The sequence below is a fragment of the Neomonachus schauinslandi genome, chromosome 13 (assembly GCF_002201575.2).
Source record: "Neomonachus schauinslandi chromosome 13, ASM220157v2, whole genome shotgun sequence".
NCBI lineage: Eukaryota > Metazoa > Chordata > Mammalia > Carnivora > Phocidae > Neomonachus > Neomonachus schauinslandi.
Genome location: NC_058415.1, coordinates 85938172 through 85963528, shown reverse-complemented (window position 1 = coordinate 85963528; position 25357 = coordinate 85938172). Strand labels below are relative to the sequence as shown.

Here is a 25357-nt window from a genome sequence, read left to right as displayed (position 1 = left end):
TTGAAGAGAGTCCCTCTTTCATCTGGGGCTGTCCTATGTCCCTGGAGGATTTTCCACCCATGGAGGGGGCAGACCCAACGTTCCCCTGTCCTCCCTGGGCCCTGAGACCTCAGTCCCAGCTGCCATTTGGGAGTGTTCCTTCCCTACCCGGGGCCTCAGTTTCCCTGCCTGCAAAGCAAGGAATGATGAGCCAGTATTAGGCTTATATAAGCCACTTTTGGTGCCTGAGGACACCTGTTCGAATCCCAGCTCCACCATCTTTTGGGGCCAATTATCTCACCCCATCAGGCCTCTGTTTTCTCATCTGCAAAATGGGAACAACTGAGTTCAAGGGGCTATGAGCTCCACCTGAGCCTCCTTGGTCAGGGCCTGGCCTCTGAAAAGTCTCCTTGGTGGGCTGCTAGGGTGATTGTTTTCATCTGCCCCCTGGGGGCTGCCAGATATGCCCCACCAGCCGGCCCTGGAGAGGGTGGGGTGTGTGAGGAGACGAGCCTGGAGCCTGGGCCCTCCCACCCCACTGCCTTCCCCCCCCACAGGGCCCCCCACCCAGCGACAAAGCCCGTGGCACTTCCTCTCCCCGCCTGGCAGGCCGCCTGGCCCGGCCCCTTCTCTAAGGAAGCGCATTTCCTGCCTCCCCGGGCCAGGCTGGATGAGCCGGGAGCTCCCCACTGCTGCCGGTCATACCCCAGCCTCCATCCGCATCCCCAGGCCGGGACTGCCGCCGCAGCTGCCGTCCGCAGGAGCCCAGCACCCCCTCCCCGCTCACCCTTCGGCCAGCGACCCCCGGCCCGGCCCTGCGCCCCCGTGCCCACTTCTCCTGACCCCTCGGCCGCCACCTCAGAAGGCTGGAGCAGGGACGCCGTCGCTCCGGCCGCCTGTTCCCCTTGGGTCCCCGCTCGCGCCCACGCCGGCCCCCACGCCCGCCCGCAGCCCTGCCCCTGGACACCGGATAAGGCCCAGCGCACAGACCCCCTGGTGGACAGCATGGACCCCCGCTCGCTTCCCCCTGTCGTTGCCCTACTGCTGGCCGTCTGCAGCCTCAGGCCCACAAGTAGGTGTCCAGGGACCCCGGGTGGGGAGACTCGGCCCCAGGTGTTCCCGGCCTCTACCCTGGTCCTGACCTCATGCCCAGTGGGGCTGTCCGGGGGGGTTTGGACAGCCCAAGGTGGACACCGTAGGGTGACCAACCACCCCGGTTTGGCAAGACAAAGAACTTTCAGCCCTAAACGTCTCAAGCAAATGGGCATGAGTTATTTGCCTTAACCCCGGCCTCTGGCCTCTGCCCTCCCAGCTATGTCCAGTTTCTCCCCCAGGAAGCCCAGGTCCCAGAGTGCTGTGCAGCCCTGGGAGGGTCTCCTGCCCTCTCTGGGCCTTAAGGGTCCCATCTGAGGAACCTGTGGGAAGGAGGGCGTGTGGATTCACAGTCAGCACTAGGGCTCTTGGTTCAAATCTCACATGGTTACTTCCTCGCGGTGTGATATTGGGGGACTGCCTTTGGGCCGCTGAGCAAAGCGGGGATGGGAATGGAGCTCCTCTGGGGCTGTTGCGGGGGGTGGCAGTGAGGCCCTGCTTGTAGAGATCCGGAGCAGGCTGGAGGATTCTCTGTTGTTATTGTGGCTTTATGATTAGCTTTAAATTCCTGCCTCTCACTTCCCCAGGGCCTGTGAGTGGCACCCAGAACACTCTTGAACTTAGCGCTCTCTCTCTGCCTCGACTTACCCTCTCTTCCTCAAGATGCAGCAGGGTGCGGACACAGGCCCAGACTAAGGGTTTTGCGGGGTCGGCTCAGCCTGGGGGTTCTTCCAGGCGGTCATGGCTCTGTGGCCTTCCGAAACTGACCAGATGAGAGGCCATGAGGAGCTGGGGACTCCCAGATCTTCATCCCACTCATGTGGGCCTTGCTGTGTCCGCCCCTCACCCACTTAAAACCACAGGACAGCCCTATGGGCACCCCTTCACCCACGGCACATCCAGAAACTCTAAAGAATCTGGTGTTGGGGGTGGGGGGAAAACATAGGGGAAGAGCACAACGGTGGCCACCTCCCTACCTGATCCCACCCTGTGGCATTTTAAAGCCCCTGGTCCTTGGTCTCTAAACCCCTACGACTGCCTCACTGATCACAGGAAACTGTCGCAGACACTAAGTGACCTAGCACAGATTTGACCCTAGACTTGGGCTCCTAACCACGTGTAGTGTGCACCCCCCCGCCCCCATATAACTCCCGGCAACCCCGCAAGATGGCTGCCTGTATCTCCCCATCTTACAGGATAGGAAGTGGAGGCTGTGATCTGCCAAGTTCACACAGCTCAGACAGAAGCCCACCTGAGCTCCTCCATAGGCCTCCAGGCTGCCCTGCCTTTCTCCCACCTCTCCCACATTTCTAGCTTGATAACACTGCCATCTTTGTCGTCATCAGAGGAAGATCCCTGTAGATCTTTAGGGTCTGGTTTTATAGGATGGAAGGCAGTGGTGTGCTGGCAGATAATGAACAACAGGGGTGGAGGGCGTTGGGGATAGTATTTGTTAATGTCCAGGGTGTAAATGTTCCCACATGGCTGATTTCAAGCTACCAGCTCACCAAGCTTGCGGTTGGGATGCTGTGTCCCCAGGACCTTTGTTGGATATTTTTACCACACAGATGCAACAGACATCTGACCTCAAGAGCATAGAATATAGTAAAATGGAGTAAAATAATTAGGAAGTAATGAGTTTTGATATTTATTACCTTTTTAAAAATACAATTTATTTTTAAGCTTATACAATTTAATTTTTTTAAGATTTTATTTATTTTTTAAATATTTTATTTATTTGACACAGAGAGCGAGCACAAGTAGGCAGAGCAGCAGGCAGAGGGAGAGGGAGAACCAGCCCCCTTGCCAAGCAGAGAGCCCGATGCGGGGCTCAATCCCAGGACCCTGGGATCATGACCTGAGCCGAAGGCAGATGCTCAACCAACTGAGCCACCCAGGCGCCCCAAGATTTTATTTTTTTTAAGTAATCGCTACACCCAATGTGGGGCTCAAAACTACAACCCCGAGTTCAAGAGTCACATGCTCCACTGACTGAGCCAGCCAGGTGCCCCCAAATTCAATTTTTTAAAAAAGATGTTATTTGAGAGAGAGAGAGAGAGAAAGAACGAGCAGGGGAAGGGGCAGAGGGAGAGGAAGAAGCAGATTCCCCACTGAGCGGGGAGCCTAATGTGGGTCTCGATCCCAGGACTCCAGGATCATGACCTGAGCTGAAGGCAGATACTTAACCTACTGAGCCACCCAGGTGCCCCCCAAAATTTAATTTTTAATAATGGCTGTGTTTAATAGCCAGTTGGAAAGACTGATAATTTATCAATCTGCTCCTGGGAGTGGGTACCAGTACCCCAGTGATCATAGGGTTCAAGGACATTCCAAACCATCCAGCCCAACTCTTTGACAGTCTGGGAAACTGAGGCCCATGGAGGGCAGACAGAGGCCCCGGTCAGGGTGTGGAACCCAGATCTCCACACGGGGGGGTGGGGTGGGAGTGACCCAGGCATTCTCAATCAGGCCGGAGAGGGTAAAAATGGGTCCAAAACAGGTCCAAGAATGGTCCAGCCTTCTGGGAACACAGCTTGGCCGAATCTCTTAAAACCCTAACCTGTGTACCGGCTCAACCTTCAGCCTTTTGGAGTTACTTGCCCAAGTCTGTCAAGATCCATATAGTCCATAGGTGTCTGTAACAAAAACCCAACTGGAAACCACCCAAATGTCCATCAGCCTGGGCCCTAGCAAAAGAATTAGTATTCGGTGAAATACCACGCAGCCGAAACCGAGAAAGAGCTGGATTTGTATCTATACTACTGTGGACAGACGTCTGGGACCCAGTGTTAGGTGCTCCAAAAGCAGCGAATCCATTACTGTCAGAATAAAATAGGAACAGGGGCACCTGGGTGGCTCAGTCGGTTAAGCGTCTGCCTTCTTCTCAGGTCATGATTCCAGGGTCCTGGGATCGAGTCTTGAATCGGGCACCCTGCTCAGTGGGAAGCCTGCTTCTCCCTCTCCCTCTGCCTGCCACTCCCTCTGCTTGTGCTCTCTCTCTCTCACTATCTCTTTCTCTCTGTGTGTGTCAAATAAATAAGATATTAAAAAAAGATAGGAACAGTGCACGGTACAAGTGGTTACAATCCCGATGTCTCTGCTCTCCAGCACAAGCTTTCTCTAGGGAATTGTCTCTAAAGACACTTTTTTGCCACGTTGGGATATTTTTTAAAGAGCAAACGTAGATTTTTTTTTTTTTAAGATTTTATTTATTTATTTGACAGAGAGAGATAGCAACAGCAGGAACACAAGCAGGGGGAGTGAGAGAGGGAGAAGCAGGCTTCCCGCCAAGCAGGGAGCCTGATGCGTGGCTCGATCCCAGGACCCTGGGATCATGACCTGAGCCGAAGGCAGACGCTTAATGACTGAGCCACCCAGGCGCCCCGCAAACGTAGATTTTTAAAGAGCAGTTTAATTATATAGTCACTTAAGTCTACTCCTCAAAGAAAACAGGTAAGAAGGAGAAAAAAAAAAATCACTTCCCAAGTTCCTTCATTAACATAGGCATTGTTAGGTGGGTTGCCTATAGTTTTTGTCTAGCTCTTTAAGGTAATTTTAATGCAGATGGATCAACATTTGGGAGTCTTGGGGGACCCTTCTTATGACCCAGAAGGTTTCTATGTTGTCATGTAGACTCCATAACCGTCCCCTTGTGGTTCCAGAATATTCTGTCCCTTAGATGTGCCATCCCGTCGTTTGTCTAACAAATCCCTTATTGTTGAATATCTAGGTGGTTTCCCCGTTGAGGCTAGTTATAAATACCACCACCGTGCACGTTTTTGGTACATGCACCTCTTCCTGTATTTTGGAGTATTTCACTTGGATAGAGTCCCAGAAGTGGGGGTGCTGGGATTTGAGGCTCATGTTGGGTGGCTGGGATCAAAGCGTGTTTGTGGAGTGTGGACAAGCCTTCGCTGGAGGAACAGAGGCAGGACTTGGAGCCCTGTGCTGCCTACCACCTGTGTGGGGATCTGGGCCTCTCTGGAGAGGGGACAAGTGACACGGGACAGAGACCACAAATACTCATCTCTTAGAGCCCGCACTTCAGGGCAGCTTCCCATTTGCCAGGAGGTAAAAGAGGAGCTGTGTGAGCCAGGAGAGATGAGCCCCTGGGGACGGTGGGGACATGACCATTGAGATTCTCTCTCATCTCAGCCAGACGGAGAGTGACACTAAGACCAAGACCCAGCCCCAGCCCCGGCTTTGGGACATCAGCCCTGGAGGCTGAAGAGGACCATCCTCCAGGGCTGAGCTGACTTCATACGTGGGGTAGGGATGGGGGTGAAGAGGCAAATGTCACCGCTGACACTGATTCAGCTCACACTCTCTGCCACACACCGCTCTCAGCCTGATGAGCACCCTCAGACTTAACCTTCACAAAAGCCCAGTGGAGCAGACACTCCTGTCTCCCCGACGGCACAGCTGAGGAGGCTGGGGCACAGGCAGGTGAAGAAATTTGCCCAAGTAACAGCCCAGGAAGGAGCAGCTGGGGCTTGGGCCCTGGGTCGAACCATCACATCATACTGCCTGTGGGGAGTTGAGGTTTGGTCCCCTTCTTGCCCTCCCAGCTAGAGTGCCACCAGATCAGTCCCGACAAGACGACATTCACAATAGGGTTTTGAAGGTTGAACAAGTTGACCAAGAGGTCAAGTAAAGGAAGACCATTGGTCTGGGAGCGAGCAGGGCAGCCACAGGGAATGAGGTGTGTTTGGAGGAAGAGCTCACCTCTCCCCAGTGTGCATAAGCTCTCATGAGAGCACTTGCCAGTCCTGAGCCTCTTCATGCATCACAAGTCTGCTGAGCGCTGTGCAAATGTCATCCGACCAACATTCGCAGCAATTCGATGAGGAAGCTATTGGGGTTGCCATCATCCTCATTGTACAGTTAATAACACTGAGGCACAGAAAGGAAGCTGGAAGGTGGCAGAATCAGGATCTGAACCTTGGCATCCATCAGATCATTGCACTTTTGTTAAGATTTTATTCATTTATTTGAGAGAGCACAAGCAAAGGGAGCGGCAGAGGGAGAGGGAGAAGCAGGCTCCCCACTAAGCAAGGAGCCCGATGCGGGGCTCCATCCCAGGACCCTAGGATCATGACCCGAGCTAAAGGCAGACACTTAAAGACTGAGCCACCCAGGCGCCCCTGCACTTTTTTTTTTTAAGATTTTATTTATTTATTTGAGGGAGAGAAGACAAGCAGGAGGAGTGGCAGAGGGAGAAGCAGACCCCTCACTGAGCGGGGAGCCCGACGCGGGGCTCGATCCCAGGACCCTGGGGTCATGACCTGAGCCAAAGGCAGACGCTTAACCGACTGAGCTACCTAGGTGCCCCAGATCCCTGCACTTTTTAATTCCATGTTAGGTGGTGGAGTGTGGACTTGACCCTGCGGGCACTGAGGAGCCACAGGGAAGACTGGAGATGGGAACCTTGAGGCCTTGCTGGGGGTGGCTGAGCTGGATGCTGGGACATCTGGGAGGCTATAATGGGACCCTGAAAGGAGCAAAGGGTGGATGGATAGCTGGGTGATTGAAGAAGAGAAAAAACAGAGAAAGCCTGTGGGAAAGGCTCTGCCCTTGTATTAGGAAGTAATCACAGCCACTGTGTTCAGAACGCTTACTGGGTACCCGGCGGATGCCCAGCTGCAAATACAGACCCTGACACGTAATAGCTGGGCGACCTCAGGCAAATTCTTGTACCTGGTGGATCTTGTCTCTCCAGGTGTCACATGGTTCCAATAAGAGTACCCACCTGTAGGGTTGCTGCAAGGATCAAATGAATGAACTCGTGTCAAGCCTCGCAACAGTATCTGGCTCTCAGTAAGCGTGATGGAAGCTGTTTTGCAAATGGGGAAACTGAGACTCAGAGAAGTTGGGCTTTTGCTCAAGGTGACCATTGTTTTGAGGGGTAGAGCTGGGATTTGACCCGGGCCTTCTGGTTCTGGAGTTGTTCTCCTTGACCGTTATTCTCTGTGGCCTTTCAAGGTGCTGGGGTGGCCAGGCGGAAAGCCCCGAGGTGGCTCTATGCTCCTGGGTGGGGGCGGAGGAGGAAGGGGACAGAGGTGGGGCGGGGGGTGGCTCCTGGGTCTCTCACTCGGGCCGGGTCACCCAGGCCCCTAGCGGCGCCTCCTCCAACCCGGGTCCCGGGAGGCCCTGGCGTTTCCCTTGGTGCCAGGGGATTGTTTTCAGCTCTGTCTGGGCCCGCCTCCGGCTCCGGGAGACAGGCCCGGGCGTCATACTCCCTCCTGTCTCCCCATTCTCGTCTGCGGGGTGGGGGCAGCCAGGATTCGAAAAGGCCCCAAAATAAATGGACCTCTTATCTGATCTCCCAGCCTGGCCTGTTATCTGATCATTACATAATGGCCAGGCCCGTGGCCTCTCCCGCTGACGGCATGGAGGAGGTGGCCCCAGGCGGCCCAGGCAATCCAGGAGGAACTGGGGTTCCTGGAAGTCTGGGGAGGGGGCAGGGAAAGTCCGGAGGAAAGGAGGAAGGCACTGCACTAATCTGCAGGCCAGACCCCGCGTCATGCAGAGAGAGGTGGGTCCGAGGCCCAGCCTGGTCAGCCACGTGCTTGTGACTCTGGCACATCCTGCCTCTCCAGGCCTCAGTCTCCCCATCTGTATAGGAAGGGTTTAGACCAGGTAGCAGCTAAGAAGTCTGTGTTCGCTGATAGGGAAAGGGAGGGAGGGAGGGGGTGGGGAGCACTGAGGGGCTTAGTGGGTCACCAGGGGGTGGGACAGCAGGAGATGGTGTCAGCCCTGTGTCTGCTGGGATGAGGGGGGCTGCCGGCCTGGGACACCACTGACTTCCCACCACTTCACCCCTACCCCCTAAGAGAGTCCCTTCTTCTCCAGTGACTGAAGTCAATCAAATAATGGTAACCCAAAGAACCGCCATATGCCCTGTTCTCAGGGAGTCCTCCCAACAACCTCTGTGGGTTCTAACTGTCCTTTCACAGATGAGGAAACTGAAGCCCAAAGTGGTGAAATCGCTCACCAAAACCACATAGCCAGTAAGTGTGGGCCTGAGATTCAAACCCAGGTCGGCCTGGCTCCAGGGACCTTGCCTTGAATCACAATGCCAAAGGACACTTGCTCTGTGACCCTTGCACACAGGACAGGGCCAGGGCAAGGACTTACAAGGTCTGGGCCCCCGTAGTCACCAAACGTCCTAGTCCTGAAGTTATCCCTCCCAAGGTGCTGGGGCGGGTGGCGTGGCCGCGGCCAGGGACGGCCATCTTAAGTCCTCCTCTGACCTCCGGGGGTCCTGAGCCCAGCAAGGCTGGCTTAGGAAAAAGACAGCCCGATAGCCTGGGATTCGGAAGAAGCCTCCCTACCCCCCTCCTCTGAGCTGGCGACGGCTGGACGTGGGGCCAGCCCCTCCACGCCCATCTTTGATCTCCAAGAAAACAGGAAGTGAGCGCGACAAGATGGAGACACAAACTTCCAAACAGTCTCCCCTTCTCTGTCCTCCTTCCCTCCTCCGGAGCCCCCCCTTCCTCGGCACATTCCTGAGGACGAGGTGTAGGGGCCTCATTTCCTCTTCCTCCTCTGCTGGGTCAGGGTGAAATTCCATTGCCTTCCCTCAGGACCTGCGTTTCCGAGCAGCCCAGGAGCAGAGCAGGCTCCGTGGCCAGGCCTCCTCCCACAGCCGCCCTCTGAACCCGGGCCGCCCTTCTGGCTCGCTCCCTCCCTTGGGGCCAGGAGACTCAACCCTCCTTGGCCCCATTCCTCCCAGCCTCCCCGAGGCGCAGGGAAGTTTTGGGAAGTTTTCCTCTCCCAATCTTAGCTCTTGTCTCCCTTCGGAGTGAACCAGCCCGGAGGCCTGGGTGTGTGCACCTGTGAGCTCAGCCCCACAGCTAGGGTTGCGGGATGTAGCAAATAAGAACATAGGATGCCCAGTTAAATTTGAGTGTCAGATAAACAGTGAAAAAAAATTTGGTGTAAGTATGTCCCATGCAATAGTTGGGATATACTTATACTTTTAAAAATTAATCGTTTTTATTTATTCAAATTTAACCGGCTATCCTGCGTTTTATCTGTCAGCCCTACCCCTAGTCACACTGTGACCTCGGGCAAGAGACTTCTCCTTCCTGAGCCTTAGTTTCTCCATCTGTGGAATGGTTATAATGATATCCACCTTGTAGGGCAGTTGTGGGGATGCAGAAAGCCCTAAGCCAGTGCCAAGCGCTAGGCATTCAGATCTTGGGAGTGACTGTCACCACCGTATTCTCACCTGGTGCTCTCTCTGGATGTGCTTCCCCAACAGGTCTTGCAGAAACAGTCCATTGTGACCTACAGCCTGTGGACGCCGAGGTGACATACGTTACGAGTCAGGTTTCTAAGGGCTGTGTGGCTCAGGTCCCCAATGCCACCCTTGAAGTTCACATTCTCTTCCTGGAATCCTCAAGGGTGAGTGCTTGGTGGCAGGGCTGGGGTTGGGGTCCCAGAGAAAGGCCCAGGGCCAATGGGATGAGGGGAGCCTTCCTTGTGGCTGTCCCTGGAGCAGCGGGCCGTGTCCTCACCAGGGTCCCCGCCAGGAGGGATACGTGGGCATTTCGCAGGGCCAGTAAGGGATGGCATTTCCGGGGCCAGCATCACGGAGGTCTTCTGGAAGCCCCAAGGCCCAGGTGGGAAGGGCTGGGTGTGGCCAGTGACTGGAGAAGAGCCAGGTGAGCAGTGGCAGGGACCAGGTGAGCTGTCACTTGTACACCTGCAGTGATGGGAAGCTTGCTGCTTCTCGGCAGACGGAGCTCCCCTCCAGGCAGCTTGGGTTTTGAGCAAGTGCTTCCCTCAGTTGAGCTCAAGTCTCCTTCCCTACAATGTCCCCCACTGAACATCGGTGACCTGGCCAGGCAGCCCACAGAGATCGAAGCCAGTGATGCCACCTTGGAGACCACTGTCCCTACTGAGGTCCAGCATTAGCCGAAGTCCCTCCTAATGATAATACCACACTTATGGAGTGCTTGCTGTGTGCTAGGTTCTGTTAGAGGCCTACTAAGAGCCAGGAATGGGGCTCAACATCTTCCATGTATGAAGCCTCCCAAGGGCCTATCTGTCAGAGTCTGTTATTGCCCCCGCTTTTCGGAGGAGGAAACTGAGGCAGGCCTAGAGAGGTGAAGTCACATGCCCAAGGCCAGAGTTCGCACTAGATTCTGGGAGACCCCAAGCTAGGCTGTCACCTGGCTCCCCAGCAGATCTGTGTCCTGGCAGCATTTGGCCTGCCCGGGCTGGTGGCCACACCTGGCTGGTGTGGCCTCAGGTCCTGATAGCGATTTAGTGGTGTCAGCTCAGTAAACTTGTGGCTGGGCTGCTCCTGAAACTGTTGAGTTGCTCTGCGTTTGTGTGGTGATAAGATGGTGCCCAGACCACCAATATCGAGGGGGGCCTGCTCCCCACCGCCCTGCCTGCCACCAGGACTGTGGGCCTCGATAATCCCCAAACTGAGATAGTGCCAGACACACGTTATATGGTTTCCAAAGCCATTGTAATTTTTTTCACGTTTGGTAATGATACGGAACATAAGATTGCCCTCTGTAAGCTCATTTTGTTTGTTCTGATGACCTGTCACTGGGTGACTGGGATTCGCCCCCACCCCCCCCCAAATCACTCAACAACGGGCCGGAGTCCGAGAAAAGCCCCCTGCCAAGTGCCCAGGTCTGTGGGAAACAGATGTGTAGATAGCCAGCCAGGATCTGGGTAATGGGTGCTCTCTTGGGGAGCGCAGGACAGGGGTATGGCAGCTGCTGTGGGATTAGACAGGGCTTCCAGGAGGAAGCAACAACAGTAAGATGGCCAGGAGTGAAGGAGGTGGTAGAGAAGAGCTGAGGACAGAGTGAACCACAGGCAGGTGAGTGGACCGTGGTTAGGGTCAAGGTGTTCACCACGGCGGGAGCTTATAGTTTACCTTGGGGCAGGGCTGGGGAGATGCAAAGGCCCTGCCACTATTTTAAGGAGTTTGGTCTTTCTGCTGTGGACAGTGAGAGTCATTGGAGGGTTTTTAGGGCCATGGTGGGATGGCAGTTTAACTCACGTCATCCTAGAGCTCATGACAACAGACCCTCCCGTCGCTTTCTGTCTCCTCCGGAGGACTCAGCCTGTGGAGCATCTGGCTTTTAATCCAAGAAGCCAGGCTGCGAGCCCCAGGCCTGTCAGGCATGTCTGTTTGAGGGGGTGGTAGAGCTGGGGTTCAGGAGACTGGGGCTCCAGCCTTGGCTACGTCACTGACCAGCACCTCATATAGTACCTGGCATGTGGAGGGGGCTCCTTCCCCTCACTCTTCCACACCCACACAATTCTGGAGCTCAGGGACTCAGTGAAGAATCACAGTGTCAGAATCTGGCCCAGGGCCCAGCAGATAGCAAATAACCGTCTGCTGAATGCGTGAGTGCAAGAACGCACTGCTAGGTGGCCTCGACCCAGCAGGTGCGAACGCGGGCTCTGGAGCTGGGCGGTCTGCAGACTGGAGTCTGCCTTCCAATCTTACAGCAGCAGGACCTTGGGCCACTTCTCTAGGCCTTGGTTTTCCACAGGAAATATGGGGACGATAATAGTACCTCACTGACAGGGGGTTTGCGAGGATCCGGTGGGGCAGAGCGGGCCAATATTGAGTGCGGGGCTGCCCAGAGTGACTGCTCATCCTACAGTAGCTCTGCTTGTTGTTGCTCGTATGTTATATCTTTCTATATATGCACACACACACACACATATATATACACACATACACACACATATAAACACACATTATTTATACACACACACACACATTATATAACAACAATATCTTGTTGTTATTATATGTTATTATCTTTGGCCTCCGGGTCTCACCTGTAAATACCCTCCTCTTACCAAGCATGCTGTAGTTTTCAGAACATCTTCACATCGGCCCAATAATTTGATCCCCAAATGTTATTGCTACCACGTAGCTGAGGCAGGGGCCATGAATCTCTTTTCAGAGGGGGCCACTGAGGTCTAGCCCGATGGAGCTGGGCCTCCCCACCAGGAGCTCCTGGCCTCCCTGCCCCAGGGGCCCATGATCCCCCCCCCAGACCCTATGCTGTGACATGGAAGGCACCTTCCTCTCCAAGTAGGCCCCCCCCGCCGGGAATCGGATCCATAGCCTGACAGCCCCCCCCCACCAAACAGTCCTGGCCAGGTGCCTGCTCGGTGCCCAGCTTGTGTTGGGTATTGATGATGCAAAGAGAAAGCAGACCCGACTTCTGCCCTTGAGCCACTCCCAAGCCAGGGGAGGCAGAGGTGGGCATCGGCAGGCTGATGGGATTGGCAATGGGGGGGACACGGGGCTGGGGAGGGAAAGGAGCGTTAGTGAAAGGCTCTCGGTGTCCAGCCAGACAGAGACGGCGGTGAAGGGCATCCCAGGCAGAGGGCACCGCACAAGCAAAGCCCTGGGGCCAGAAACATGAGCTGGCGGCGGGCGCGTGGGTGGCAGCTGTCTCAGCAACGAGCCCCAGCCCTCCCGACCTGTGGCCGCCGTCTTCCAACCCTGGCCCGCAGAAACGGCTTTCTCGTCCACCCCTGCATAGCCTCCGCATCCTCAGATTTCCTGTGGGTGGGCGGCAGATGAGCTGTGGCAGCCAAGAGGCTCAGGGAAGAAAGGTCCGTGGCAGACAGATGAGGGGACCGTTGGGCAGGGGCTCTATCTCGCTGGGTCCCCAAAGGGCAGGCCGGAGCCTGGATTCCGGGAGGGGGCCCGGGGTCACATCCTGACCCGCGGAGACAGGAAACTGGCCTGGTGTCTCAGCGATTCCCGTCAGACTGACTGCACGGGTCTGCTGTCTTCCTTACAAGCCCCAGGCAGCCGGGCCAGAGCTGGGGCAGCCGCTGATTCACCCTACTTCTGGGCAAACCCGGGGAGCTGAGGACACCCCACCCACCTCCAAGCAGATGGAAGCTGCTGGGCTCTTGCACTGACTCATTCCTGACCAGAGGGGCAGGCAAGGCGGCTCAGGCAGAGAGGAAGAGCAGGAGGGGCCCGGGGCTCCCCCAGACTGTCCTAGGAGGCTGTGAAGGGCTCTGGAGGGCAGTGTTGCTCTCAGACCTGGGCAATGGGGGCCCCTGTTCAGGCCCCACAATTAATGGCCCTTCTCTGGCCCTCTTCCAGTTGCACTCCTCACCTCCCCCCCAACACCCCGCCCCGGGGATAGGGTATCTGCAGGGCCAGGGGGACATGCCCACCCGGAGCCTGCACCTGTCGCCTGAGTCCATGCTCTGGGTCCCTGGACTCCAGAATTCCCCGCCCATATATGCTGAGCCTCCTTCCCGGGCTGCGTGGGGCTCTTTCTTGTCCCATCCTCTAGAAGGGGGCACTGCATGGCTGGAGGAAGGTCTGCCACACCTAAAGGCTGGGCAAGGCGACTACGTGAAGGGGGCAGGCATGGCAGAGCATGGGCATTTGGGCTGGGTCACCCACGTCCGTACTCATGAAGAGAAGGAGGTGAAAAGAAAGGAGGGTGGGCTGGGAGCTGGGGGCTGCCATCTGTATTCTTATCCCAGGCCTTGCTGATATGAGGGGCAGGTTCAGTGGAAAGGCATGGATCGGGGGCCCAACAGGCTGGGCAGGGCTGATGTCTGCTGTCTCACTGCTGTGTCCCCCATGTCCAGCTCAGGGTCAGTCTGGAAGTCACGATCGGGTAGTTGGGTGGATGGATGGATAATGGAAGGAAGGAAGAGAGTGAGGGAGGGTGGGAGGAAGGAAGGAAGGGAGGGAGGAAGGAAGGAAGGAAGGAGGGAAGGAGAAATATACATGCGCATGAGCATTTGCTGAGGGACTCTCCCCACGGGGTTAGTGGTGGCACTCGCTGTTCACCTCTGGTTGTTGAGGGGTGTTAGTTCTCTGCCAAACTCCTGGAGGATAGAGTTGTGCCTACTTCCTGTGCCCCTTCAAGAGCACAGAAACCCTAGGCTGGGCCCCCAGCACTGGCCTCTCAGAATCACAAATGAACAGGGGAGGGGGAAGAACATGGGCTGACCAGGGGCCCTCAGCTGGGGAAAGCAGCACGTCTCTTCTGGGAGGTTCTGGAAGCCCACTCGGTGTCCACTTGGCTAGAGACCATGACTCTGGGCTGCCAAACATGGGGACCCCAGGAGGCAGGATAAAATCCAGGGGCCACACGATACTAGAACATCGCTGAGCCCAACTCCTCGGTACCCAGATGGGGAGACTGAGGCCCAGAGAGGGGATGCCACAGTGAGGCGTAGCTTCAACATGTTCCAGTTCTCACTAACTGCTGCCCACCTTTAACGCCAACCTTGCCAGCCCCCAGGCCATGGCCCTCCGCTGGGTGAGTGGGCAAGGAGGGAATCACAGGTCATGAGAGCCGAATCTACTGCTGTATATTTAGCTGGGCACCGGACGCCCCACCTTGCAGGCAGCATCTCACTGAATCCTCACAAGTCTATGAAGTGGGCATATTGCTCAGCCGATTTTCCAGACCAGGAAACTGAGGCCCAGAGAGGAATAGTGACTGCCCAGGGTCACAGGTTAATGACTGAGCCCACATTTGAATTCAGGTCAGTCTGGCTTTGACCCCTTGCCCCTGCCATCCTGCCTGTATGTATCATCTGAGTCTGCTGCCTGGGCAGAGGGACGGCTGGCTCCAATCTGGCCGGCTCCAGTCTGGCCCTCGGAGGGTGGGGGCTGCAGGCAGCCCCAAGGCTCCACTCCTAGAAGAATTGCTGGAAGCAACTTTCTATAAGTGGCTACTAGTGTTCAGGGCCTCCTCACTGAAATCCCCCCTTCCCGCCACCAACCGCTGGGCCAACAATGGTATCTCTGGGACACTGGCACAAAAATAGAAACTCGGTCTCCTGCCCACCCACTCAGGGAAGGGGCGGGGGTAGGCCTGAACTGGCCCAGGTCGGAGCTGGGAGTGAGGGGCCGGCCGGCCTGCCTACCTCGGCTGGGCTCCCAGAATTCCCAGGATGCCATTCGGAAGACTGGGAGCTTGAGGGTGGGGGGGCAAGGCAGACCCCTTGCTTTGCCTCTGGGCTCCGGGCTGGGGGGAGGGGGCGGGAGGGAAGAGGGAAGTCAATGTGCGTATGAGTGACTGTGGTGATGAGTCAGGGCCATGGGATGGAAATGTTTGCTGTGGAAACCCAACTGGGGTTTTCTGGTAACCAGCCGGCCTCAGCTAGGTCCGGGAGCTCAGAGACCCCCAGGGGGCCCAGCTTTCCTGCCTCCCCGAGCTTGCGCACTGCTCACTTGCTGCGTGTCCCCGCCCCATGGCTGCCCCTCCCTAGGCCTCAGCCCCCACCCACTTTCTGCCCCCAACTCTACCAGTAGGGATGCGGTGACGACTGAGTGATGGGTGAGGAGGTGAATGTCGTGATAAATGTCCCCACAGAGTTCCAGTCTCCTCATGCCCTCACTCTTGGCATGACCCGACACTGACCTCCACTTCTCTTTTCTAACTTCCTTTATCTAGAGCCCCACCAGGTATCTGTTCCCAACCCTGTCCTACCAAGTGGGGAGACTGAGGTACAGAGGAATAGGGACAGTTGCCGAGCAGCAGCAAGAATGGAGGTTCACAGGGTTCTTTCCTGTCAGCTCTGAGGCCATGCTCCCTGCTGCTCTGTCACCCGCAGTGCTCTCGGCCTGTGGATGCCCACGAAGGGGCAGAGGATGGACCTCATCCACTGCAGCCCGTCAGCAGCATCTCCAAACCCCAGCGCCCATCTCTTCACTGCGTGGGGGGCCCCAGAGGTCACTCCCCTGGGTGAGGACAGCTAGATGGGGCCGGACAGTGATGAACTGTGGGGAAATCCAGAAGAACAGGGTTGAGAGGGAGACATGGCCCAGGAGAGGTCTAGGGGCTGTGGGCTCCACTCTGGTCCCCGACTTCGCCCCCAGCAGATCCCTGGGTCGTTTCCCTCCCTGAGCCTCAATTGCTGCATCTGTAAACTGGGAGGGTACCTGACTCTGCTTCACTGAAAACCCATGTAACACACGCTCAGTCCAGGGCCAGGCACGGATTAGGTTGAACCATGTGAAATTACTGATATTCAGTTGTTGTTTTTGACAGCTTTATCCAGATAACATTTGCCCATTTAGAGTGTACAATTGAATGGTTTTTAGTAGATACACAGGGTTGTGCAATCCTGTTCGATTGTTCAAGCTAACAGTACATACGCAATCAGGGTAAGAAGGTGGGGGCAGGTCCATTCTCAGAGATTCTCAAAGATTCTCATTCTCCAGGATTCTGGCAGGTCGGCTGTACCGGGTCTTTCCCAACACCACCGAGGTGGGTCTCCCTCTGCTCAGGTTAATTTCAGGTAGTCTGCCAATTATACTTCAATTTTTATTTTTATTTTTTTAAAGATTTTTAATTTATTTACGAGAGAGAGAGAGAGGGAGTGAGCACACAAACAGGGGAAGCGGCAGGCAGAGGGAGAAGCAGGTTCCCTGCTAAGCAAGGAGCCCGATGCGGGACTCAATCCCAGGACCCTGGGATCATGACCCGAGCCGAAGGCAGACGCTTAACCGACTGTGCCACCCAGGTGTCCCTATACTTCAGTTTTTAAATAAGTTAATGAATTAAATGAAAACTTCAGATAATGATCATAATCCTGGAACAAAACGTCAGTTGTGACATTTAGCTTTGTATTTCATGTTTTACCAAAATATATTAAATCCAGTATTTAATTTTTAATGTGTTTAGAATGCATAAATATTTCATTTTTTTTTTTAAGTTTTATTTATTCAAGTAACCTCTACACCCAACATGGGACTCAAACTCATGGCCCTGAGATCTAGAGTTGCACGCTCCTCCGGCCAAACAGCCAGATACCCCTCGGATGCATAAATGTTATTAAAAATTGATTTAAGGGGCGCCTGGGTGGCTCAGTCGTTAAGCATCTGCCTTCAGCTCAGGTCATGATCCCGGGGTCCTGGGATCGAGCCCCGCATTAGGCTCCCTGCTCGGCGGGAAGCCTGCTTCTCCCTCTCCCACTCCCCCTGCTTGTGTTCCCTCTCGCTGTGTCTCTCTCTGTCAAATGAATAAATAAAATCTTTAAAAAAAAAAAAAATAAATAAATATAAAAATTGATTTAAAAAGATGTTTCGAAAACCAAAAGGTCAGGCGCCTGGGTGGCTCAGTTGGTTGAGCAACTGCCTTCGGCACAGGTCATGATCCTGGAGTCCCTGGATCAGGTCCCGCATTGGGCTCCCTGCTTGGCAGGGAGTCTGCTTTGCCCTCTGACCCTCCCCCCTCTCATGTGCTCTCTCTCTCTCATTCTCTCTCTCTCAAATAAATAAAATCTTTAAAAAAAACCCAAAAGGTTATAAAACCCATTAGAAAACTCTAATTAATAAAAAATGTGAACTTACAAAACATAAATTTGAAACCTATATTATCGTTCCATAAATTCACGTAAAAATAGTGATCCGAAGATAGGCAACGTCAATAGCTCACTAAAATAAAACATTGAAAATGTTACTTGTAACATTTGTTACAAGTAACTTGTAAAACAAGTTACTTGTAAAACATTGAAAATGAAATCACATTATTCACTCTTTTGTTTTAAAGAGCAAAGTTACAAACAAAGAGTGACTATGGTGTCATTATTGACTAACGGAAATATTTCTGGGCAGATTTTTCCAGTGGCTGAAACACTCTCTCTTGGCTCTGTGACATCAGCTGGGGAAATGTCCAGGAGATCACTGGAAGTGAAATCTAAAACTTTCCACTGATGTCTTCATCTTGAAATACCTCTCTCCTTTTTGATAAGTGTGAGGAGATTTGGGGGGTCAAGTTTTCTCTCTGTTGTAGAGGCTGCCCGCTTCAGAGAGCCGCTGGAGCTCATTGCTCTCAGTGGAGTGTTTCCATTCGTCTTTGTCCTCATGAGTCTGTGGCAGGGCTTCCGACATCTATCCCTGCCTGTCTGCTGGTTCAGAAAGTCTTTGAGCAGAGCTGAGGTTGTTCTTTTTTCTTTTCTTTCCTTTCCTTTTTCCTTTCCTTTCCTTCCTTTCTTTCCTTTCTTTCCCTTTCCTTTCCTTCCTTTCTTTCCTTCCTTTCTTTTCGTTCTTTCTTTCTTTTTTTCTTTCTTTCTTTCTTTTCTTTCTTTTCTGTCTTTTCTTTCTTTTCTTTCTTTCTTTCTAGATTTATTTATTTATTAGGGCTCCTGGGTGGCTTGGTTGGTTAAGCATCCTCTCTCTGTCTCTCAAATAAATAACTAAAATCTTTTTAAAAATTATTTATTTGAGAGAGAGCACAGCGGGAGGGTCAGAGGGAGAGGGAGAGAGAGACTCTCAAGCCAGACTCCATGCTGAGCACACAGGCCAACGCAGGGCTTGATGTCACAACCCTGAGATCGCGACCTGAGCCGGAACCAAGACTTGGACACTTAACCAACTGCACCACCCAGTCGCCCCTGAGGTTGTTCTTTCAATAGAGCTTTGCCTTGGGGATCGCTGTGTCCTTTTCCTTCTAGGGAATGAGGAGGTGTAGAAAAATGTTGGGGGGCCATATTGTCAGAGCAGAGGCCTGCCCGATCCACATCCTAGCTGTATGCGTACTTGCTGTGTGATCCTAGGCAAATGACTTCACCTCTCTGTGCCTCATTTTCTCATCTGTTAAGTGAGAATAAGGTTGTTGTGAGGATTAAATGAGTCAATATGTAAAGCACTCAGAAGAGTCCTGGCACATAGCAAGCACTATGCAAGGGTTAGGTTTTATTATTCCTGTGGATGTGGTTGTGGTGGTGGTTATGAAGGCGTTCTAAATGCACACACCATGATAAATTAACCCTTTTCATGTGGTAGGTATTTGTCAGGATGTAATGATTTCGAGTTCACAGTCTTATATCAAAATGATGGTATTATATCAACAAAAACATGGGCATTTTAGTACTTTAAACTAGGAAGGCAAACAGGAATGCAGGAAACTGGGATGGGGTTGATGCCTCGACATGTTGCCCAGGACCAGAGAAAGGGCACAGGGTACATCCAAGTCACGCAGATGCTCACAGGCCTGGCATAGAGCAGGTGCGCCAGGGAACCGGCAAACTTTGATCTACTGTTGGATAAAGTTCAGGCTTCTTGCAGTTTTTTAAAATCTCTGAATGTGATGAAACCAATTGCCTTCATCCATTCAGCAAATATATATTTTTTAAAGATTTTATTTATTTATTTGACAGAGAGAGAGACAGCGAGAGAGGGAACACAAGCAGGGGGAGTGGGAGAGGGAGAAGCAGGCTTCCCGCCAAGCAGGAAGCCCAATGTGGGGCTCAATGTGGGGCTCGATGTGGGGCTCGATCCCAGGACCCTGGGATCGTGACCTGAGCCGAAGGCAGACGCCTAACGACTGAGCCACCTAGGCGCCCCTCAGCAAATATTTTTTGAGCATCTCCCGCCGGCCAGGCACAGTGCTGGGCGCTGGGAGGCAGGGGCAGCCCAGTGCGGCAGGGAGAGAAGAGAGGAAGCCGCTGAGGAGTGAGTCTTTACTACCGATCCGGGTGGCACAGCCTGCGCAGGCCTGACTGGTCGGTGTGTGTGTGTTTCTCCTGTCCCCACCCTAGGAGGTGTCAGAGCTGGAGCTGACTATCCAGAAGTCCAAGCAAAATGACACTCGGCCCCGAGAGGTGCTTCTGGTCCTCAGTGCAAACAAGAACATGCTCCTGCAGTTACAGGCCCCAGGAATCCCACTCAACCTGGCCTTCGTGAGTGTGTTACCTCCAACCGTGGGCTGAGGTTCTGGCCATGGGAGGCCCCTGCTGTCTGTCTCTGTAGGCCAAGCTCTCCTGCCCCAGCAACGCTGCTTCTCTTTTTCATTCTGACATTATTCACCGTGACATTATTCACCCTGCCTGGTGAATCCCATGGGGCCCTGCCTGAGAGAACCCAGGCAGCAGGGTCTGGGATGAAGAGTCCAAATCCAGATGTGGGAGTCAGGTTGATGGGCAACCCTGGCCAAGTCCAGTCCTCTTGCATAGCCGGTCTTCCCATCTGCCCAGTGGCAGAATCGGATCCAGTGACCTCCCATAAAGTAATCTTGTCACTGTCTTTGAAAAAGTTACGAGATATGTTTGAAAATATTTAAGTACAAAGGAAAAGGAAACCTAACGATGTATTAATCGTGGCTATGGCGGGGACATGGGAATAGGAGAGGCATTTATTTATTTGTGCTTTATACTTCGTTGAATTTGCAAGATTTGCTCTAATGAACACGGCCTACATTGGAGAAAAAATATTTTGCAAAAATTCCAGTTTTAAGTGTCAGGCACGTCCACCAGAGAGAGGTCAACGGGCTGGGACCCACAGCAAGGGGTGGGGGTCAGGGCTGGAGGAGGTGGGGTGGCCTGTGGGCACTGCCTCCCCCACTGGAAGGCCCTGGGAGGTGGTCCCCAGATGCAAGCAGCTGCTGTTTACAGTCAGAGAAAGCAGAGGGCAGGGGTGGGGGTGGACAGCACAGCTAACAAGGGGAGAGAAACACCAAGAAAAATGGAACTAGGAAGAGCCAGCTTGTTGTGGGAGGGACAGATAGGCACTCAGAGAGAGGAGGAGGAGAGCTGGGATCCAAAGACAGACCCAGATCCAGGGCTGCCTGGGAGACAGGCCCAGAGACGGAGAGAGGCTGGGGGTGGGGTGAGGAATCCAGGCTCGAAGCAGGCACAGCAGAGACAGATGGACAGGGCCAGGGAGCCATGAACTGGACCAGCTCCATGTGGAACTTCCCTCTGTTCCCAGTGGGGTAAATTGAGGCCCCGTGGGGAGCCAGAGCTTGCCAGGGCTCCTCCTCCCCCTTGACTCTTCCCCCCCCCTTCCCCTTCCCGTTCCTGGGCCCTGCAGGCAGGGATCTGAGCCCCAGTGGGGCCCAGGGTGACACAGGGAATATGAAACGCAGGGCAGGAAGGTCGCGGCAGCTGCTGGCTCTGGGCTGGACCAGGCCTTCCTCCTCCTCAGAGCTAAGAATAGTCGGGCGATGGGGGTGGGGCACTGTCAGAGCTGCAGGGGGTGAGGAGGGGAGGTTACAGCTACTTGAAGGGGGGCGGGGACTCCACCAGAGGGGTCACAGTTGGGTTTGCAGCTTGGGCCTGTGTCTGACCCAGCACCAGGTGACTGACAAAACGCCTCGCCTTTAATCCCTGTCACATCCCCATTTTACAGATGATGACCCTGGGAGTCAGACTGGGTAAAGGTCCCTAACCTCCTCCCGCTCTAAAACACTGCCCAGCCCTTCCATCGTGGGGTCTGAGTTCCTCACCCAGGCGCTCATCACTTTGCCCCCTTACTTAAATCCTGCTCCATTCTAGGTGGACTATTCTATGGTATCTTGTCTACTGCCACTGCCAGGCAGTCCCCCTTAGTATCTAGCCTGAAGCCCTTATACTTCTGTTGCTTCAGAGCAATGCCCCTGGCTTTGAAGATGGAATGCAGAGGAACTCTGAGTCTGGGGCCGCGGTAGAACACCTCTTCCAGGAAGTCTTCCCTGTTTCCTTCCACCACGGTCTCTCCTTGAGGCCCGGGCAGTAGAGGCAGTGAGGTGCCAGAGTCACCCACATTCCCATCCCTGTGCATCCAGAGGCCTGTCTTGTTCCCTTGCTTCTGTTAAATAACATCCTCTGTCTTCTGGTGTTTCAAGTGACTTGAGGCAGGACTAGTTTCTGGATGGCAAGATCCCCCAGGGCAGGGACAATCCCCGTTAGGCTTTCATTCATTCATTTATTCATCTGTTTCTCCTTCCCTTCCTTCTTCCCTCCCCTTGTGCAGGGAGCACCTGCTGTGTGCTAGGTGTGTGGGTAAAGCTGACGTGTCAGGAGAGTCAAGTATTTCCCAGTGCCTACTATGTGTCCGGCACCATGCGGGGATAGGCAGGGCAGACGCTGTGTCTCACAGACCCTAACCACATGATGTCACAAGTGTGGGTGGTATGAGTAAGACTGTGGAGTGGTGAGGAGGTGATGTTTGGACAGCTGGATGAATAAGGATGTGTCTCCGTCCAGCACCAGGTGTGGAAGGGCTCTGGGTTGACTTCAGATCTATCAACCTCAGCATTCTCAGCTCTGCCTCCTCCTCTCAGCCAACTGGCTGCCTCCCCAAATTACCTCCCAACCTCCTGAATGGGACAGAGGGGGCTCGGGCCCAGGAACAGCACCCTGAGCCCCCCTGTGTCTTCCTAGAACCCCAAACTGATCTTCCAAGGGCACCCAGGAGTCAATACCACACAGCTGCCACCCTTCACCACCCAGAAGCAGTTCCTCGACTGGGCAGAAATGAAGGGCCCCATTGCATCTATCGCTGAGCTGAACGACCCTCAAAGCATCCTCCTCCGTCTGGACCAAGGTCAGCTTCCCCCGCAGCTTCTCTGGGCTCAGGACTCAGCTCTGAAGAAATGTGAATTCTCCTGGCCCATTCTCAGATGTGGACACCAAGGCTCCAAAATGGGATGTGATTTGCCCCAGGTCACATATAACAAGTCCATGCTCTATGGGGACAGTAATTTTTGGCCTAGAAAGCAGCACTTTTATTTATTGCGCACCTACTATGTGCTCAGTCCTATGCTAGGCATTTGGGGACTCTGTGCAGACAGACCCAGATCCTGCCGTTCTGGAGCCAACACTGGTGAGGAGATGACAGTAAATATGTACACAGATGAATAATTCCATAATTCCATAATAGTTGAATAATTACAATTCCATATAGTAATTCCAGAGTAATTCCATAATTTCAAAAATTCCGCAATTTCCGGTCATGGTAAATGCCACAGGAAAGAGAAAAGTGAGGTGATGTGCTGGTGGTCGCAGGGTTGCACACCTAACACGTGCCATGGGTTCGTGCCTTTATTAACCCTGTGTCCACAGATGAGGAAACAGGCCAGGGGGCTTGCCCCCAGTCACATGGCAGTAAGTGGTGGAGGGGAGATTTCAATTCAGGTCCTCCCAGGCACCCCACTTCTTTGCTGCTCCATCCTGCCCACCTCCCCCTTTACTGTGGGTGAGGGTGGGCCTCTGTATTAGTGCCAGGCTTTTCAGGGAGGGAACTGAGGTGTGCTTGTCCCCACAGCCCCGAGGGTACCATCCTCCTGCAATCCGGAACCCCTCACGGACATGGGCCACACTCTCGAATGGAGCCCGCTCACTCGCGCCTCTGTCCGGGGCTGCCATTTGGAAGGTGTGCCTGGCCACAAGGAAGCGCACATCGTGAGGGTCCTGCCAGGCACCGAGGCCGGGTAAGGGTGCCCGCCCCCGCCCACATCAAGCCCCGCCCACATCAAGCCCCCCCCATCCCTGGCTCGGTAAGAGCGTCGTTGCCACCACCTTAGCTCTGGGGCCCGCCCCTGCTGGCCAAGCCCCGCCCACTTCCGCGCCCCTCCCGCCGGCCGACAGTGACCAGGTGAAAGCGCTCAGCTGCTGCCCACCTGACCCCAGGCCTAGTCCCCGCCCGACCAGTCTACATCAGGCCCTGCCCAACCCCACATTCCTGCCCCACGCTGACGCCAGGGTCTGTCTCCCCGCAGGCCCCGGACAGTGACCGTCAAGGTGGAGCTGCGTTGTGCTTCCGGGGATCCCGACGCTGTGCTTATCCTGCAAGGTCCATCCTACGTGTCCTGGCTCATCGACGCCAACCACAACATGCAGATCTGGGTGAGTCTTGCTCCGCGACCCAGACAGCCGGGCGCAGGCCTCGCCAAGGCTCTCCGGAGAGAAAGCCCAAACTCCCGGCATCAGCACCCCAGCCCTGAGCCCTTACACACCCACCCCCTTGCTCTGTGCACTAGCTATTCTTCAAACCTTCACCCAGATGGTACCTCCTGCACGAAGCCTTCCATCATCCCCTAGGAAGGCCCCTACCCCAGCCCACAGGGCCAGGGAAGATTCCTGGAGAAGCGAACCCCAAGCTGGTTTGAAGGACAAGCAGGAGTCGGTAGATGAGGGAGGTGGCCCAGGGGGAGGAAACAAGTAGGAGCAAAGGATAGAGTGGCACCGAGGCCTGGCATAACCCTGGCTGGCCCTGGTGGCGCCCCTGCCAGGCTGCATGCCCCCCTGACTGTGTCTGTGGCTCCCTGCTCTGTCATTAGACCACTGGTGAATACTCCTTCAAGATCTTTCCAGAGAAGAACATCCGTGGCTTCGTGCTCCCGGATACACCCCAAGGCCTGCTAGGGGAGGCCCGGAGACTCAACGCCAGCATGGTAGCGTCCTTTGTGGAGCTCCCTCTGGCCAGTGTCGTCTCACTGCAGGCCCACAGCTGCGGTGAGCACCCTCTTCCCTTCCTTTGCCCTCTCCTGAGATCAGTGGCCTTGGGACCGCTGTGTGAGCAGGGTGCTTGCGGCAGCCGGCGGGAACCCCATCTTCCCCGTCTGCAGGCGAGGACAGTGAAAGTCGCTAGTTAGGGAAGCACTCGGTGCCCGGTGCCCAGGGAGCGCTCAGTGACTTGCCTGCCGGCCTCTGCTGCCCGGCAGGTGGTGGGCCGCAGACCTCTCCCCCACCCGTCCGGACCACCCCTCCCAAGGAGAGCTGCAACCAGGAGCTGCTCCTGTCCCTGATCCAGCCCAACTGCTCCAAAGATGTCATGACTGTGGTGCTCAAGAAAGATCTCATCTCGGTAAGGGAACCCCTGGGGACGTGGGTAGCTGGTCCTTCCTTTAGGCCAAGAGTCTTGGGGTCCTGACCCAGGCAGGGAGACAAATCCCATCCCTCTGCAAGCCTCAGTTTTTCCACTTGTGAAATGGGTTTGATAATGGTAACTGCCGTGCAGGAAGAATTAAATGAGGTCTGACACGCTAAGCCAGATGTGGTGCACAGTAAGTGCTCAGCAAACAGGTACTAGTCATCATTAATTAATCCTAAATGCAGGCTGAGCCCGGCGGGCACTCAACACAATATCTATACAGTGTGATCTCTGCCTGACTGAAGAACAAGAGTATTTACTATAAGAATAACACTGGATTTAATTTTTATTTTTTTAAAGATTTTATTTATGGGGTGCCTGGGTGGCTCAGTCATTAAGCGTCTGCCTTCGGCTCAGGTCATGATCCTGGGGTCCTGGGACGACCCTGCATCGGGTTCTCTGCTCAGCGGGAAGCCTGCTTCTCCCTCTCCCACTCCCCCTGCTTGTGTTTCCTCTCTTGCTGTCTCTATCTGTCAAATAAAGAAAATCTTTTAAAGATTTTCTTTGACAGTCACCATATAATGGGCACTCTTCTGTGTCTCGCTTGTTACACTCAGTGTTACAGCTTTGAGGTTTAACTGTGGTGTTGTGTGTATTTATTCATTTTATAAATGAGCTACCGTTCATTTATCCATTCTTTTTTTTTTTTTTTTTTTTTTTAAA

The 25357-nt window shown here is 54.4% G+C and overlaps 1 protein-coding gene across 3 annotated transcripts in view; it reads left to right on the top strand.

Annotated features, from left to right (window-relative positions):
- Nucleotides 1-619: 619 nt before the first annotated feature.
- ENG (endoglin) overlaps nt 620-25357 on the top strand; it is a 33772-nt gene continuing 9034 nt past the window's right edge. For 2 of the 3 annotated variants that reach the window (XM_021691141.2, XM_044920312.1), the window contains exons 1-8: nt 620-1051; nt 9338-9480; nt 19603-19743; nt 22204-22366; nt 23087-23252; nt 23541-23667; nt 24102-24276; nt 24486-24628. In XM_021691141.2, coding sequence (XP_021546816.1) covers nt 985-1051; nt 9338-9480; nt 19603-19743; nt 22204-22366; nt 23087-23252; nt 23541-23667; nt 24102-24276; nt 24486-24628 — 1125 coding nt within the window. In that variant the 5' untranslated portion in view covers nt 620-984. Of the gene's footprint in view, nt 1052-9337; nt 9481-19602; nt 19744-22203; nt 22371-22889; nt 22934-23068; nt 23253-23540; nt 23668-24101; nt 24277-24485; nt 24629-25357 lie in introns of all 3 variants that reach the window. The other variant, XM_044920311.1, reaches the window with a different exon arrangement.